The 17,769-nt window shown below is 40.0% G+C and overlaps 1 protein-coding gene and 1 long non-coding RNA gene across 2 annotated transcripts in view; one reads left to right on the forward strand and one right to left on the reverse strand.

The window, feature by feature from the left end:
• Positions 1–17,769, reverse strand: part of LOC134423807 (uncharacterized) — a 117,157-nt gene that overhangs the window by 73,074 nt on the left and 26,314 nt on the right. The gene's annotated exons all lie outside the window — the stretch shown is intronic.
• HRG (histidine rich glycoprotein) lies at positions 7,468–17,186 on the forward strand. The gene is made up of 7 exons (XM_063167203.1): positions 7,468–7,757; positions 10,377–10,484; positions 11,441–11,528; positions 12,035–12,201; positions 13,846–13,962; positions 14,997–15,083; positions 15,706–17,186. The coding sequence occupies exons 1-7, from the start codon at positions 7,560–7,562 to the stop codon at positions 16,729–16,731; spliced, it is 1,791 nt and encodes a 596-aa protein (XP_063023273.1). The 5' UTR covers positions 7,468–7,559; the 3' UTR covers positions 16,732–17,186.

Genomic DNA, 17,769 nt, shown 5'->3' on the forward strand with positions numbered 1-17,769 from the left:
CAGCCCAAAGACATCAGAAAAAAAATATCCTTGGTAGCAAAATCTGTCAGGGCCCAGAGGGGGATGGCTGCTCCCCAGGGGATGGGGAGATAAGCCAAGTGTGACAATCAGGCTGGCGGGCAGGGGCCCGTCCTGTGGTGCCTGAGGGAGGCGAGCAGGGCACAGCCAGGCGTGGAAGTCAGGTTATTGAAGGAGCCAGGTCGCCAGTCAGGGGCAGTCCTGACTGCCAGGTCACACCAGCCAGGTGTCAGCCCAGGGGCAGGAGGCAGGCCTGAGGGCAAGCCCTGAACGCGAGTGAGCAAGGCATGGTCAGGGCTGGGAGTCAGGCACAGCCCAGCACTGTCCCAGCAAGTCCACAGTGACCAGACAGCGTGAGGGATATGGGGCTGTGGGTTGGGACCTGCCCCTCCATCTGTGGGTCTGCACCTGCCCCTGCACCCGGGGCCAGGCACAGGCACAGCTGTGATGCAGCAGGAGCTGCAGCTCAGGCAGGGCACAAACGCTGCAGCCTCGGCCTAAAGCAGCTCCTGAGGGAAGTGGGGCCGTGGCCTCCCCCAGCACTGCCCAGGAGCCTGTCCCCAAGGCCACCTGTCCCCAAGGCCACCAAGGAACAGCCCCGGCACGCTGAGCCTGGCACCCCGCATCCAATTCCCCTGGAGCAGCCACATTCTCGGGGCCTGAGAGGGCCACAGCATAGAACAGGGCATGGACAGGGAACAGCCCTGCAGCAATGGGTAGCGTTAAAAGCTAGTGAGGTTTTGCTATTTTGTGGGTAAAATTAATTATAATGTGAAGAGCCTAGCCTATTTAGTATTTCCCGTAGAAAACCTCAAGAAAGATTATTTTTTTCTTAATGCTTCATACCTCACTTAAAGCATGTGGAAGAGCCTACCCACATGTGAAGCCTCTGCACACAATTCTGGCTGGTGAAGAATCAAACCCAGGCTGTCGAGATTGTTATGCTCTAGTGATGTTGCTGTGCGGGAAAAACAATGGTTTAAAAAATCAGCCTAATTCTTTCTTGAGATAGGTCATATTAACTGCTTTATAATAAAAGCCACAGGGACACTCGACAGCATGCAGCCAAGAAAAATCAATTTCACTAAAGTCAGACATGGTAATTGTACTGACAAAAACAAACATAAATAAATGAGAAGACAAGAAGAAAAAGAATGAACATAGGAAAGAAATGTCATCTGTGGCCAGGAGTACACTGATATTTGCAATAATTAAGGGGTTTGTATGAGACCATAGAGCCTTTTTCCAGTTGCCACCAGATCTGTAAGACCATTTCTTCAAAACAAAATCAATAAAATATTGTTTCAAGCTTTTATGAGCTGTATCATCCCTAGAGATCCTGGATAATTTCTACATTTAAAGAGCCTTCCAACAAAGAACTATGGTTTTGTCAAAGAATCCTGGCATTATGCAAGTTGATTGAAATGTATTATTTTACTATTATAAATAAAATATAAAGTATTATTTTATTTTGAGTGGAGACAAAATAATACTGAAATTTTTAGAATTTTATTCACAGAAACTGTGTTTGCGTTTTCAGTCTGCAAAACTCTTACAAACATAAATTTGATATAAAGAAGTAATTTAATTGCTTCAAAGATTAAAATAAGCTAAAAACAGATGTGTGAAACATATCAGCTGAGCCAAAAATAATTCCACTTTAATTCTACATTATGAGAAATTTCAATATATTTTGGTTTCATTCATTTCAGAGTAGAAAAACTTTCAAAATCAGATAGCTCTTGAAAAATCCTAAAATTCAAATGCTAACTAGCAGTAGGAGCTCTAGGCTGTGTCAGCATTCCCTTTTTCATCAAGTCATCCAATTACTTCGTCTTGTTTTTTCCCTCGGGAAGTTTCACCTTTGCCAGCTCAGGTTTCTCTGACACAGCCAGTGTGTTCTCCTTCCCTGGACAGGAACTGCTGATCTGCCACATGCCCCAGTCTGGGGTCCCAGGCACTCACACAGAGCACCCATAGCTGCCTTCAGTGAGCCGGGGAACAGAGCACTGGGGCAACAGCTGTCACACTTCAGGGATCTTCAAAACACTGGGTCTGCTCCTCTTTTCAGTTAATCACCACACTTCTCACTTCTGCTGCACGGTCCTTTATATTAACTGTTTGCATGTTGATTCTATTCTCACTGTGGCTCCATCAGTTTAATGACATTACTGAGACTTTTATCAACATACACAACCAGATTCTTCCCCTAAAGGAGCATTGGGGAAGAAATCAGTTTCATTAACTGCTAGCCACAGACACAAATACCCCGTTTCACTCAGTTATTTTTCTTAACTATGGCTCCTTACAACAGTAAATTGAACAGCCACAGTGAATGGAGATGAATGGAGTGGAGTTGGTGTGAACATAAGCAGGGGAAACTGGAAAGTCTGGATGCCCAGTTTTGAGCATTCCATTTGGATACTGTGTAGCCTGCTCTGCAGATGAGGCTCAGAAATGACATTTGAATCAATAATTTCCCTAACTTGGATTTGGGATTTGGGTTCAAAGACTTCTCTGATTTAAAAATAAACAGAAGAAGGGGTGTTTATTTGAGCAATAACTGCACCTCCAGTACAGATCAGCAAAGCACCAGAGGCCAATGCAGAGTCACGAACATTTCCTTTATTTGCTGTGGCCACTCCAGCACAGAGTCCATCCCCAGTTTCAGTGTCACCTGACCCACCACCAGTGTTACCATAATAGAGTCCTGGTACTGATGTCCAAGATTAAATTCTTGAATTACAAGAAGGAGTCTGAGGTTGTATAGTTTCTGTGTTTCCTTTGTCCTCAGGACATACCTGGATACTGCAGCACTCCATATGGCATTGATATTATTAACAGCTGGTAGCATTTATTCATCAGGACTTCAAACCCTGCTGCTGATTCAGCACCTTTATGCCAATCTGTGAGTGGGCCAGCACTGCAGCGTTCTCCCTCCAGCGCACCCACATGGGCAGCTTGTCTCCACACAGTGACTTGAGACAGGACTGCAGGAAATCCTTAAAAACTTGCCCAGGTTGTGCTGAACCTCTCCATCTCCTGGCCTCAGCTTGCAGGCAGTGTGAGCAAAGCAGCTGGGCAGTAACACACCCTGTGTCCCTCCAGCCACACCCCAGGTGCCCCTCACCTCCTGCCAGACTCTGAACTGTTACGTGCTGCTTGTCCTTGTCCTGCAGAGAACAGGCCAGTGACACAAAGAAGCCTTCATCCAGTACTGGAGGTGAGAAGCAGATGGATTTGGGCAGACAATTCCCAATTCACTTTTCGATTTTGTTTTACAGTTTTTCAACACTTATTGATCTTATGATATAATACCATCCATCAATAACTTATCTGGGCAATATGTGGTCTAAAATGTGGTCTGATGCTTGTTTGAGCAAACATTCCAATTTCACATGAACAACATTTTTTATTCAGGCATAGATAAGTGATGGTCAATAACCTCCAGGAATGTTGACATTTTTATCTGATACTTTCAAGCCTTCACCTCTGAATATAGTGAGGCACCGTGTACAAAAACAGGAACAGTAATATTCAAAGGAAACAGAAGATTTTTAAAAGCAAGATCCAGACATCAAAGTTCTTAAGAAGAGTTTTAAAAACAAGGTTTTTATAAAATAAACTAAGTATAAAATTTATTTGTGTGACTTCAGAACCTACCTATTGCACACACTTCATAGTTAAGCATTTTCTTCTGCATCTGAGATGTAGAACTCCCTCTGACTCTATTCTTAACATCAGATTCTTAACCTCACCTTTTCCCCCAGCCTCTCAAGCCCCTCTGCAAAAAGGTCAGTCTTTCAACTTATCTTTACAGTCATCAATTTACAATTAGACTGCTTTTTTCTGAAAAGCAATTTGCAGCCAAAGACACTGAGGACAAGACAAGGAATACTGACACCCTTTTTATCCCCTGTATTAGTCCTTGAGGCCTCCTAAGCAACAAGACTTCTGTAACTACATTGTCAACCTGCTCACTTGACAGTTTGTCTCCTCCAAATAGCTTTTGAACTTAAGGTCTCTTTGAGTGAAATTTGATAGACAAGGTGATGGAACTTCTACAAGTTTGACAAAAAACTGGTGACTGGTAAAGAAAAAAAAGCTGGCAGGCTTAGAAAATAAGCTGCAGAGAGGGGGAGCTGGAGCTGGAGCTGCTACTCTGAAAACCATAACCAAAGCAAATTTGTCTAACATTGCATTTGCATTGGAGGCATCCTGTTTACACCCAGCAGACAAAAATAAGACATGTCACATTTACATATTTTTCTGTCCTACTTGGGGGCATTCCTGTTAAGTGCAGAGCCACCCCAAGAACTGCAAATCTTTTTTGGTTTTTGCATCAAGACCAATAAGGCCTGAAGCTCTGGGGAATTTCAGACTGAAGAAAAACAGAAGCCAGCCTAGAATTCACCTCTAAGCAGCCAGAGCCACACGTCTGTGTTAGCTGGGCTCTGGCTTGGGAGCAGGAGTGGCTGCAGAGCAGCACAATACGAGATGGGAAAGGCTTTGCTGCCTGCACAGGTGACAGAGCTGTGCCATGTGGTGACACCAGCCTGGGTGTGAAGCACTGCTGCAGAAGGCAGAGAACAGTCTGCTCAGAGCAGCTGTACTCCCAAGAAGCCAGGGATATCTGTAAATAATTACAGCTGTACTTTAGGAAAGGAGGAATTGGCTATTGCATATCATCTCCTTTATGTGTCAGCTCTCCTTTTCCTATCCCTCTAGTTTAAAGTTATATTTATTGCACATTTCATACACTGTTTTTCAAGAGGGGAAGATAAGCCTCTTTGATGTGTTCTCCCAGTGCTCTGGAGAGGTTTAGGATGGATGTTTATTACCATATCCTTAAAGTCTGAACGTGGATCACCTCTTACTGTTGCAAGTCAAGCCTTGGTAAAAGTCATAAACGAGGTTTTGATACACTATGCAAGAGAAATGCCATGTTTGGATAAATATTTCTATTCCTTCCAGCAATCTATTTACAGAGATGTCTTCCTTAAAGCAATACACAAAACTTAAAAGTAATAAATATAAAAACAAAATAAGATTTTAAAAAGATATCAAACTGAAGGAGACATGATAAAAATACATTATTCTGACTTAAGTACAACCAATATTTAATTAACTGCTCTTACTGTGCCTGGAGTTCTTGTCAATGCTTTAATAAAAGGGTTGAATCTTTCTTTTCCAAAGAAATCAAGGACAAAACTCTCTAGAGTGGAAACAGAGTCTTACTTTACTTCTGCAGTCAATTTTGCAGGAATTGCACATTTTCCACTGTTTATTCATACTGTTTCAATTTCATACATAAAATATACATAAGCTATGGTAAAAAAAAAATATGAGTGTCACAATGAACAAGAAGAGAACAGAGGAGGGAAAAAAAGAACAATCTGCAAACAACAGACAGCTGAGAAAATTATGTTATAAATCATCTAATCCAATCCTTTTCTTCAGTATCTCTGCCCATTTGAAAAAATTAACAAGTATTGTAATAAATGAGTTGGGGTGCAATTTGGAACACAGCAATAACAGGAACTTTATTTTTAAATGATGTGATATATTTCAAATGTCTTTGATTATTTACACAACATTTATTTCACTGCTTTTTTACCATTATCTGGAAGAGATTCTGAGTAATTATAATGAAATATTGTAAAATCAAGCCAAAAGAAATTATATATTTCATCAGAACAGTTGTACATCCAGCCCAGTATCCATCTCTCCCAGTAGAAAATTGTGGTTAGATGAAGGTCATGACCTGTCCCAAAAAGACAATTGTGGTTAGATGAAGCTCATGGCCTGCCCCTCTCTGCAAAGCATTCCCCTTGTACTTTTCCAGCACCCAGAATCATTCTACCAGGGACTTTAAAGGATTCTCTTCTGCTGAGTCTTTCTAGTACCAGGACCTGCTGCCCATGGACTTTTCTAAGCAATTTCTGCCCCCAGTGACAGTATCTGCATCCAGATCCTTCTCTGGCAACAAGTTCCACAAGTGGGGGAACTATTTTTAACCATTTTAAACTTACTCATGATGGTTTTTGGTGTCCCTGGTTCTAATATTGTAAGATGTTCCATTTAGCTTATCTATTAGCAGAGAACTGTTAAGTGTGTCCTGAACTAACTACAAATGAAATATACAGCTTCAGCTCAGTTCATTTTAAAGCATGGTTTCTTAGACAACAGACATGTTAAGAGGTGGAATTTTTAAAAATAAAGATTAATTAAATGAGGCAATTGTTAAGGATAATTATTCACTGTATTTCTGAAGGTTTCTCAAAAAAATAAGTAAAAAACCTCTTCATGGTCAAACATGTAAATCCAAGTCATAGAATCACAGAATGTTTTGATTTGGAAGGGACCTTAAAGATCATCCAGCTTCCAGCCCCCAAGTCAATTCTACAGCCAGCACTTTTTCTGTGAGAAGCCAATCCAATCTTCACATCGACCTAGATTTGGAAAATTCCTCATCTGAGTCTGACCTTGTCATTTTGGACTCACTTTGCATTTTTGTATTTTCTTATTTGGCATTTAAATTTTGTACTCCATCTTCAGCCACTCCCTGACAAGCAATTACTGCCTTTTAAGAATGTCTTAAACCATCCTGAATAAAAGATTTTGAATACAATGAGAGAACATCTCATCCTTTCTGCTTAGGAGAGGATATTGGCATATCCTTGAAAGGTATAAATCTTACTAGGCACTGCATTATTTTATTAAATACAAAAAGAAAAATTACCAGCAATTCTCTAAAGAAGTCTATGAAGGCTACCACAGCCAAAACACACACAAAACTGCTCAGGTTGAGAATGCAAAGGCAGCTTTATGTAACTTCTTGCCACATCTAGATTACACAGTAATAGCCAGTCAGTCCCTTTCTGAGCACCAGTCTGAAATGATGTAAAGCTGATAGAAATCTGCTCTAAATTTTCTTTAGCTGGAGGAGTAGCAGGTACCCACATAGCAGCTACAGACCACCAGCCTGCAGTGCACTTTGAGCTTTTCCACATCTGAGTGAATTCCTTATTTCTCCTTCACTAGTTGCCTGGTGGTTAAGGATCTGTAAAAACAGGGATATGAATATAGCCATAATTTGACCACAAATATTTCAGCACATTTTCAGTTCAACTGTTTTAATAGTAAACAGAAGACCAAGATTGTGTAATATCTGCACACATAAACTGGACCTTCTTACTGCCAGGCTCAGCCTTACACAGTTAGAAGTAAGTTCTTTCCATGATAAAGCAGCATTGCACAACATGTGCATAAAGATTCATAAACAGGCCCTTTGATGGGTAGTCCAGAGAGGTTATAAAGCCTATTTTCTTCAAAATCTGATCAATCACTATATAATCATTTACTTGCTGTTTGCAAATGTTAATCCAGGGTCAAGGTAATGGCTGTCTGACATGACACTTAAACTTATATAAAACCATGCCCTTTTAGCATTTATTTATAACTTTGGAGGGCTGCTCTGACTTAAAAGCAGGCTGGCTTTATCAGGGCATGGGCACAAGTGACCGCACACTGCAAACAAAATGCTGCTTTTAGCTTCAGCTTTTTTTCTAACACTACTGCAGTGCTCTAATGCCCAAAATGAAATAAGCATTACACCTGCAGACTGTAACACCATTGAAACAGATGCAGGAGTGGCCCTGGATTTGGTCAACAGACATCGCAGAGATGGTTACGTATTCGGTTTGTTCCGTGTTGCTGATGCACATGAACTACATTTAGTAAGTATGAACTTAAAGGCTGATTTACACAAGACTGTGACTTTTAAATAATGAGCCAGGTAATTAAGAGCTTATGTTTATTGCTTTTACTAGAACAATGTTGATGTAATCCAATGAATCAGCTGTGATTTACACTACCTCAGTATTCATTTGTGTATGATTTACTGCATGTAAACTTGATTTCAAACAATGCTGAATGGCCTCTCTTCTCTTGGCCAGCAGGATGTTTGCATAAGAGATGCTCTAAACAGCTCTATACAACTCTGGAAATTAATCTGCTCTGTCTGCTCTCTGATTTCAGATGTTATACTCAAAATTTATATTCAGAAGGTTTCTTTATTTCATGAATGTCTAACATTAATTAGACCAATGTATCCTGCAAAATTGGTATTTTGTTATTATCTTAATTTCAGACATAGCTGAATAAACTGGTGGAAAGGGAAAAAGGCAGAGGAAGTCAAAGAAGTTGCTATTCTGCAAAACAGGGGGGGACTGGATAGAGAATCCCTATCAGTCATTTTCTATTTCCTTCCTATTTCCATTTTTTTTTTCCTTGAGAAGATACATAAGCATTTCTCAATGACTGCTGAAATGCCAAAACAAATCAATAGCAGAAAAAGCAATAGAATAAACATGTCTTTGACTAGTACATAAAAGAGATCAAGGACAAGCAGATTTACTAATCCACCTGGTAGCTTTCAGCTGCTTGATTATGAAACTGGTATCCAGGCACACATGCACCATCACAGAAATCTCAGTATAGCAACAGAAGAAACAGGCTAGTGTTTGATGGAGCTGCTTAGTAGTGCCTGTAAGGACAAGTACAGATTCAGAAAGGGACCCAAAGGCCAGGTTGCCACAGGTCTTCAGCAGCTATACCTGCAAAAAACCTGATGGATTTTTTTGCTTTTCAAAGACAAGAATGCAGTAAGTTATACCATTGGGTTGTACACAGTAGTCAGGCAGTTAAAGAGCTTCAGCTAGGAAGAATCTCTTCTGCATTAAGAGATTTAAACCCTGAAGTCTCCTGTCCTTGAAGAATTCTGCCACCATGCAGATATGTGTGTGCCACCCCTCTTCAGCTGTCACAGTGTCTACAAGAATAGAAAAGACACTTTATCTATCTGACTGCTAAAAAATCCTTTTTGTAAGGTCTCTGTATGTTCTCAGACCCAAAGCTACCAGATGTGATCTCCTGCACAAGAATTTAATTGTACAAGAATTTTTTTTTGTTCCATTGCCAAGATATTATTAAGAATATGTATATATTTTTAAAAAAAGATCAAAACATTATTTTTGTTTTTCCATGTAATAGTGTGCAACAGGTTTATAATATCAGCCCCCTCAGAAACCTAAGCAGAGGAATTCCAGCCAAATCTCTACTGGGTTTACACAGGAGTTCTAGAAGCATAAGACACTCAGGTATCCACAGCAAAACAGTTCTGGACTTGTGCAGAACTGTAGTGGGCAAAATGCTTTTAAAACAACTAAGAAGATACCATATTTCCATCAAAGAGCTATTGAGCAGATGAACAGAGGAATTTTCTGTGTATTTGGATGTAGACACTTAACCCCTATTTTAAGATTATACACAATGCTAAGATACACAAATATTGCAAAACCAGTGTTCAACATGACATTGGTGGACTCTTTCTAGTGAAAATATTACACTAGACTGCAGCAATTCTTCAACAAGGTCTCATCTATAAAGAAACACTGAAAAGGCAACCTGAATGGATGGAATTTCATAAAGCCCAAGGACACTTCTTCACAGTGAAGGGCTTTGCATGTTTTTATCTAAATGACAAAATAAAATACATATGTGTTTATTCTGAATGTCCGTACAAGGGCTGAATAAAGTTTAAATAATCCATTCCAAAATGGTTTCTGTGGGCCACAGAAAATTCTTAGCACCAGATGCCATTACACTGCCATCCAAATTCAAATTTTAATTCTCCTAATCGTATTTGCTCAGGAGACAGAACATACTAGAATAGTTTCAGAGTTGAGGGTTCTGATTGGGATTATTAAAGTTTTGTTGCATCACTCCCTGAATAAACTGAGCAGGAAGCAAAGTTCTGAAAGTCTCTGGTCACTAAGGTAATTTGAAGTGGATGTACATACGGAATTGGCTGCCTAGACAACTGATGTCCAAATAGAACAGTACATTCTATGGGAAAATCAGAAATAGGGAATGGCAACTTTTTAACACTGGCATTTTCCCTACTTGATGAATGTCACATTAACAACAGACACTTCTCACAGGTTATCAACAACAGGATAAGAGGCAACAAGTTGCAGGAAGGGAAATTCTGACTACATATAAGACTAAATCATCAAAGTGGTGAAGCACTAGAATGGCCCAGAAATGTTGTGGAATGTCTGTCTTGGTGGTACACAGAATGCAGTTTCAGCTTTGCCTTGAGAAAGTGGCTTGGCAAGATGACCTCCAAAGGTCCCTTCCAGCCTAAACATTTCCTATACTTGACAGCTCTGAAAAACCTTAATAAAGAACTGGAGGAGCTTCACTAAAGATTAAATATAGTGACCTCAAAAAAAGTTTATTTCAGATCAAACTGCTTGTCTACAAACTCTGTTTTACTTGCACTTCTCTTCCAGGGAAACTCAACAGTCCTCTACCTAACTTTGGATGTGCTGGAAACGGAATGCTCTGTCTTATCCAGAAGACACTGGGAGTCCTGTGACTACAGTGACACCTATCCAATGGCAAGCAATGGCATCTGCACCTACTCATATCCCAATAATGCACTAACTTGGTCTTCCTCTGGACTGCCCAGAAATTTGTGTCTCAGTGAACACTGGGCTTTAATATGGGTCTTTCTAAACCAAATTCTATCTAATTCTAGAATGTTAAGCATATGCTAAAGGCTTGGGAAAGGATTGAATCTTCAAATAAGTATAACTTTATTTAACTTGCTGTCTCAAAGGAACTGTACTCCACATTCCACTGCTTGTGGCAGAACTTATGTTTTAAGGGTAATTTGCTGACAACTAAAGGGCACTAGAAATTATTTTTAAAGCATGTTCCTGGTATATGAGCCAGAAATACCAGTGGTATATTTTGTCAGTTTTCTGTCATAACATTTGTGGTATGACAATGGGAAAGATTGGTAGTGTCACTACATGAACGATACACAGCAATACTTGTCTTTTCTTTTGCACTCCAGTGATGAGAACTCCCAGTCCAAAACTTTTTTTAAATAGGAGTTGTGATACTATGACAAATGAGAAAGAAGAAGGGCCAGGAGCAGGGAAGAGAAAGCATTTATTCTTTTTTTTTTTTATTGGAGAAAAGGAATTGATGAAAAGGTCCATCCACTTTTGACCAAGATTTGTGTAACACGGCATTCTAAGTTTCCCCCTCATCTTACTTTATCCTACTCTAAAAAAGCATCAGGATGACTAAGAAAGCTGTTTCAGTTTTCCATTGTCTACTCAATCATGCAAACTGAGAATTAAAATAAAAGCTCTTGTACAGAGAGATCCCATTTTATCTGAAGACAAATTTTGAGTGGTACCTGATCAAACATGCCATTAATGACCACATCTGTTATTCTTAGAGGTACTGCACATTAAAAGGAGATATAATTTCTATGATCGCCTACATCCAATTAAATCCAGGGAAAATAACATCATAATCATGTATTCTTTTTTCCTCTCAGGACTTTGGGCAATGTAAGATTATCACATATACAAACCATCTGCTGAAGAAACCTCAACTATATGGATTTAATTGTACATTAAGTCCAGGTAAAATAACCACTGCTGTAAGCTAATGCATACCTCAAACCAGCCCTTGTACCAAAGTCTGTACACCACCAGTGTATGGAAACCATAACAGATCCATTCATCTGCTTGTAATTCATATTTTAGATAATTCAAATGGAATGTTAAGAATGAGTAATAGAATTAAGGTTACCCTACTCCTCTAAACCAGACTTTATTGATGTCAGCTGATATCACCATTCCAGTCCACCAAAATATCATAATGAACATCAGAACAAATGTAAATTTGGGAAGACTGCACATTTGGGGTGGTAAGAATCTAAGGTGATTTATAAGAATACTCATTTTCATGGGTTTGGGTTTTTTTCACATTACAGAACAAACCCTTATTTGTGGAGCAAGGGACAGGTATTTCACTTCCAAGGAAATGCTGCATTTAAGTTTCATTATGAGTTCACATTAAAGGCATGGGCACACTCCCAAGAGTATTAAGATCCACCGTAATATTAGTCAATTATTTGTTTTCACAGTTCCACCTGACTTAGTAGAGTGCAAAGATTGTCCTGTGAAACTTGAAGCCTTAGAAGTCACTGAGGAACACAAAGATATTGCTGCAAAGGCCCTGAGGAAATTCAACAGTGAAGGTAACCACACAAACAATTTCGCTGTGGACAAAGTTGAAAGAGTTTTAAAGATGGTAAGTGGCATTTTCTCCTAGAATTACTTAGAAATAACACAATTTTGCGAGCAACTCCAAGACCATGGGACCAGAACTGAAACCCTTGTGGGATCAGATCTAAGTTGAAGGTCCTACTTTAGCAAAGACTTGTTATCAACTTTAATTTAGGTGTGTGAAAGCAAAAGGACTTCTCATTTGCTAAAGAACTATGACAGTATGATGGCATTCAGAATTCAAGGCCTCCTTTGTGTACATTTTTTAATTTTGACATACGTGACATACATGGGTTTATTTACTACTGAGCAGACTTCAAGATGGACAGTCAGGTATTATCACAGTCACACTTTTGTCAGTTGCAGACAGATAATTTTTTACTCTTAGAATATTTATCCCATGGTACAACAAACAGTAGAACATGCTCAGCATCATTTTGACTCTTGCTGCAGAACAAAGCAGCACTCTGAGGAAGGGAGGTGAATTTGTGCTGTAACTCTTGAAGAACCTCTGGGTCTGCTAAATATCTCCATATCTAAGTGAAGTCAACATGAAGACTTATCCTTTGGGTGATTTGAAGTATATTTATAACAAAATTTCTTGTTGGTAGATACTGGAGATTTTCACTTAAACAGCATGGGATCATTCTGCCAACACATGTGTCAGCCCAGGACACCTCTGTAATGAGGTCCCAAGGCTCCCACCATAATGCATGTTTATCTTGGAAACTGCCTAAATGATAGCATGCCAAACCCACCTCCCTGCAGCTTTTAATATCGCTCAGAAACCTGACAGTGTCCCCCACTGCAGCCCTGTGTACATTGTATCCCTACTGCCTTTTAGAAAGGGATTGTTTTCACATTGCCTGGGTTCATGTGTTTCTCCCCAAACACTTGGTTTTCATGCCTCACCATCTTCAGCTACAGCAACACTTTACATTGTACCACTGTATTTTAACACTCAGAAACTATGAATTACAATAAAAAACCATACCATAAAGTATGTGCATGCACTTTCAACCAATTTAGTTTAACTAGTGAAACTCGTATGTGCACACATGTTAAGGACACCTTCAACACAGACTTGATATAAAAGTACTGCTATAGCTGGAAATTAAAATGAAACACCTCTTTATGGATTTTAATGGGATCACAAAGGCTTTCTCCCATGTTCATATGGAGTAAGGCCTTCTCTATAACTAATGCCCTTGACAACAAAGAAAGCAACATTTTTACAGTAACCGGCAGAATTTCACTTCAAATTAACATCAGCACTCTAACACTATGCACTCCCAACACTGGAAATGGGTGGTTGCCATTCAAGAGATCTCTCTGCTTTCACAGAAGCAGCAGTTCAGTTTAGGGAGAAGACTCTAAAAACACTACTTCCTAAAAACACAGGCTGTAAAAGTAACAGATTTTATAACATACGCATATTAAACAAAGAATTAAAGCAAGCATTCTGGAAGCTGTTAGGGTGTGATATACAAATTATCTAACCTGTTTTCCTTGCTGAATATGTGTGTGTGCATGAACATTTGAACAGGACAGGTAAGAAAAGCATGAGGTAGATGGGATTTTGACAATAAGATGATGTATGGTTGCTCTGAAAATTAAAAGACTTTAAATACACCTAGTCACCACTTCTTCTTTAACCTCTTGGTTTCAGACTGCCTCCCGTGAAGGTCACATTTTAGGATTCTCTATAAAAGAGACCAACTGTTCAAAATCTACGCAGGAAACAGATCAGGCACTGGAATGTGATTTTCTGCATGACTGGCACGCTGTAAGTAAAGTCTTATAACAAGAACTGATATAAAGGATGGTACCAGGAAGATTCTACCAATATATTTTCAAGTGTTTATTATAAGCATGCACCCAAACTCAAAACCAAAAATCCAGTACGTTCAAGCCCAGATCCTAATTTTACAGCTGCTCCATTATCTTTTATAAGGAAACAGTCTGAACTCTCAAATCTTAATGTAATTGGAATCTGGCATGTTAGAGTCCTAGGGTTTTTCAGGTTGTATCTAGCTTTTAGATTCAAATTGTGGCCAATCCCTAGCAAATCATTCATGCTCTGTCCATAAAAACTTTTACACCAATATGAGTCATAGATCCTGAAAAAAATATAAGTCTTATGTAATCCCAATGAGCTCAGGGTTGCTTTTTTTGCTGCAGAAGAATGGAGAGTGGAATAATTCAAGGTCATCTTCAGAAAACTATCAAAGTGTTCTCTTCACCCCATTTTTCCATTACTATTATAGTCTACACCAAAGAAACAGCTAGGCAAGATCTCATAATTTCAGAATAATTATTTCCCAGAAACTAAATTGAAATAATGAAATAAAACATGGAAAAAATAAAATATGTTAAACTTTTGGTTTATATGATTTACATCCATCACCTTCTCTGGCTTTTTATACTCCAATCGGAACAGATGTTTGACAAGCAAAGGCAGGGAAAAAAAAGGAAGAAAAATCAGGCACCCAAGAGTACTCATTCTGGAGGCATTAGTGGCTGGCCAATTTCTTAGACATCAAAAGGGAAGTGAGATGCAGAGTAGTAGCCCCCTAGGTGCACATGGTGAAGTGCATCTAGAGCGCATCACAGTCAAGAACCCTCAAAACCAGCACTTATTTTAATCATTATTAATCCCTAGCAAGCATTGGTTGGAAGGCTCAGGATCTTATGTGAAGATACTTAGATGTCAAAGGAATAGCCTAACTTGCAAAATGTTGAACATTCAGTAGTTTGTATTAATTCCATCACAAGAACCCAGATGCGCATTGTGGGTTTTTTTCCTTGTCTTTTGCTTAGCACACTGGATTCTGCAAGGCAAGAGTTATCAGTGATGCAGATGAAGCTGATGGAACAGATATAAGCTGTGAAATCTACCATCCCTGGGTATGTACTCAGTTATGGACACATCCCTGCTGTATCCTCATGCAGGTTGCAGCAATCTTGCTTAGTCCACACTGGCAGATGATTGTAACATCTATGCAAATTTTCTATTGCCTGGATGTGATACAGCATGTCAGGACAGACTGACCTGCAAGTCCTAGATCAGTCAAAGGATGAATCAGAATTGAGCTGTCCCTACCACTCCTTTCAAGTGTGTCTTCTCTCAGTTTAGTCACTTGACTAAGTATCAGTGAGTAGAGATTGGCAAAAAAGTTCAAGGGAATTTTAGAAAGCAAGGAGAGGGGAGATGATCTTTATCATATCTGGTATTCCAGTTCATATCACAACAGCTACTCAGTGTGGATTTGTTTTGATCTATCACAAATACTTCTCAGCTGTTTATATAATTTCAACATGGTGTAGTGCTTCCAGCAAATTTTCAGTAACTTGGCATTTTATTATCTATTCCTTCTCCTCCATCTTGAAAAAAATATGTATTTTTTCCTTAAAGATCATAAGAGCTACGAATGCAAACCTGCTAACTCTCATCTCTCTCTTTCTCATCAATTTCTTCTGCCCTATCAACACCTGATTAATGCTTCCTCCTTGGTGTTTTTATAAACAGCACCATGGCTGTGGGCGGAGAGGGAGACATTCAGCCTTGGGACATCCACACAGACATCATCATTTTGGTCACAGACATCGCCATAAGCATCACCACCGACATGAATGTCCCCCCTCTTCTCAGTCCAGACCTGAAGACCCTGAGCATAACCCCAAATCCAGCAAGGAAGATGAAGACAGCAACAAAGAACTTTCTTCTCCCCCTCCTCCCCATGATGAACCAGATCATCATCCTACTCTACCTCCTCATGGACCAGACCATGACCACCCTCCTCACCACCATGGACCACCCTGTCCCCCTCCTCATGGACCACATCATGACCACCCTCCTCACCACCATGGACCACCCTGTCCCCCTCCTCATGGACCACATCATGACCACCCTCCTCACCACCATGGACCACCCTGTCCCCCTCCTCATGGACCAGACCATGACCACCCTCCTCACCATCATGGACCACCCTGTCCTCCTCCTCATGGACCACATCATGACCATCCTCCTCACCACCATGGACCACCTTGTCCCCCTCCTCATGGACCAGACCATGACCACCCTCCTCACCACCATGGACCACCCTGTCCTCCTCCTCATGGACCAGGTCACCACCACCCTCCTCACCATCATGGACCACCCTGTCCCCCACCTCATGGACCAGGTCACCACCACCCTCCTCACCATCATGGACCACCCTGTCCCCCTCCTCATCACTATTACAGACATCATCACAACAAGACAAGCATATCAGGGAAGTACTTTCCATGCCAGGTAACAGGAGCTTTCTATCGCATCCCAGTTCTAAATCAGCAGGATTCTCTCACACCTCCCACTGCAAACTTTTCTAAACTATCCCAATGCAACCTTCATTTTTCCAGCACTGGCTCAAAACTAAAGGAGATGGCAGAATTTCCAGGTTTTCCAGATCACCCTACACAATCAAAATCATGCCCCGGAAAACCCAAACTTGACCTTCCAAAAATTTTGCCTTTATTTCCTCATAGCTTTGTAACAGAAAATTCTCCTATATGACCTCAGAGAAAGATGTTCCTGGCTCAATAATTCCAGGGGCAACCACAGTCCTACAGTCCATGAAAACAGCAGATGGAGAAGTGGGAAAAGCATTCTGTATCTAGGAAGGAGAATCACTGAAAATATTCATTAAGTATTTCAACCTACGTCTTCATCATGGCTACCTCAAGCTCCACTGTAACTGAAAGGTTCAAAATTCTGAGTCCCTCACATAATGGGTAAAAATGTCCTCAGATAACAATGTTCTTTCACTTCTAACACAAAGGAAAATTCTCTAAGAATGCAAATTACCATCTATAATATTTTTTTTCATAATTCATAATTATAATGTACTTCTCCAAGGAATCTGACCTACAGGAAATTTGACTGTTTTCCATAAAAAAGTAATCCATGACACTACATTCATGCTTTATACAGATTTATAGAAAATAAAAATGCAAGCATTTTTTTCTTGACACAGTTGCCTGTTTTGTTTTTCTTGGTTTTTTTTTTTTTTTCACTACACATAATTAGCTGTTGGATATTGAACTAGAAATTATATTAAACTCTGAAACTATTTAAGTATTAAACATCCACAAAGCGAACTCTGGCATAAATTGACTAATGGTGTTTGGGTTAGCACTGTTATCTAGAAGGGGTCTGAGAACAGTAAATGACTTGCTGTCTCACTGCAGGGTGGCCTGCACAGGTGCTTCCATTGCTACAGCTGCTGGTGGTGATACACAGAAATATTGCAGTCAAGGACAGCCCTTCTCAAATAGTTCATAATTGCTCTCAGGGGAAGAGAAAAGCAGATGCATGTAATAACTCTTTCATGTAAATGTTTTCTTTATTGCTGAACCTTCTTCACTGGAAACTGAGTGGGGAGGAGCAGGGAGAAAGAACAGTGGTGCCTCTCTATACTCCAGCCCCCATCAAGGTCAAGTCCCTTCAGACTGTCCGGGGACCAGCAAGCTGGTTCAGAACAGCCATGTCATCAGCAAGAACATGGGATTAATCTCAAAAAAGTTAGTAACTTGATCATCCAAATAGCTTTTT

This window comes from Melospiza melodia, chromosome 12, assembly GCF_035770615.1.
Source record: "Melospiza melodia melodia isolate bMelMel2 chromosome 12, bMelMel2.pri, whole genome shotgun sequence".
Lineage (NCBI taxonomy): Eukaryota > Metazoa > Chordata > Aves > Passeriformes > Passerellidae > Melospiza > Melospiza melodia.

Excerpts from the sequence above, each read along its gene's own strand:
- HRG (XM_063167203.1), top strand. The coding sequence starts at position 7,560 with ATGCTGCTTTTAGCTTCAGCTTTTTTTCTAACACTACTGCAGTGCTCT. Across the intron at positions 11,529-12,034 it reads TAATTGTACATTAAGTCCAG|TTCCACCTGACTTAGTAGAG; the intron begins GTAAAATAACCA and ends TTGTTTTCACAG. Across the intron at positions 13,963-14,996 it reads TTCTGCATGACTGGCACGCT|CACACTGGATTCTGCAAGGC; the intron begins GTAAGTAAAGTC and ends TCTTTTGCTTAG.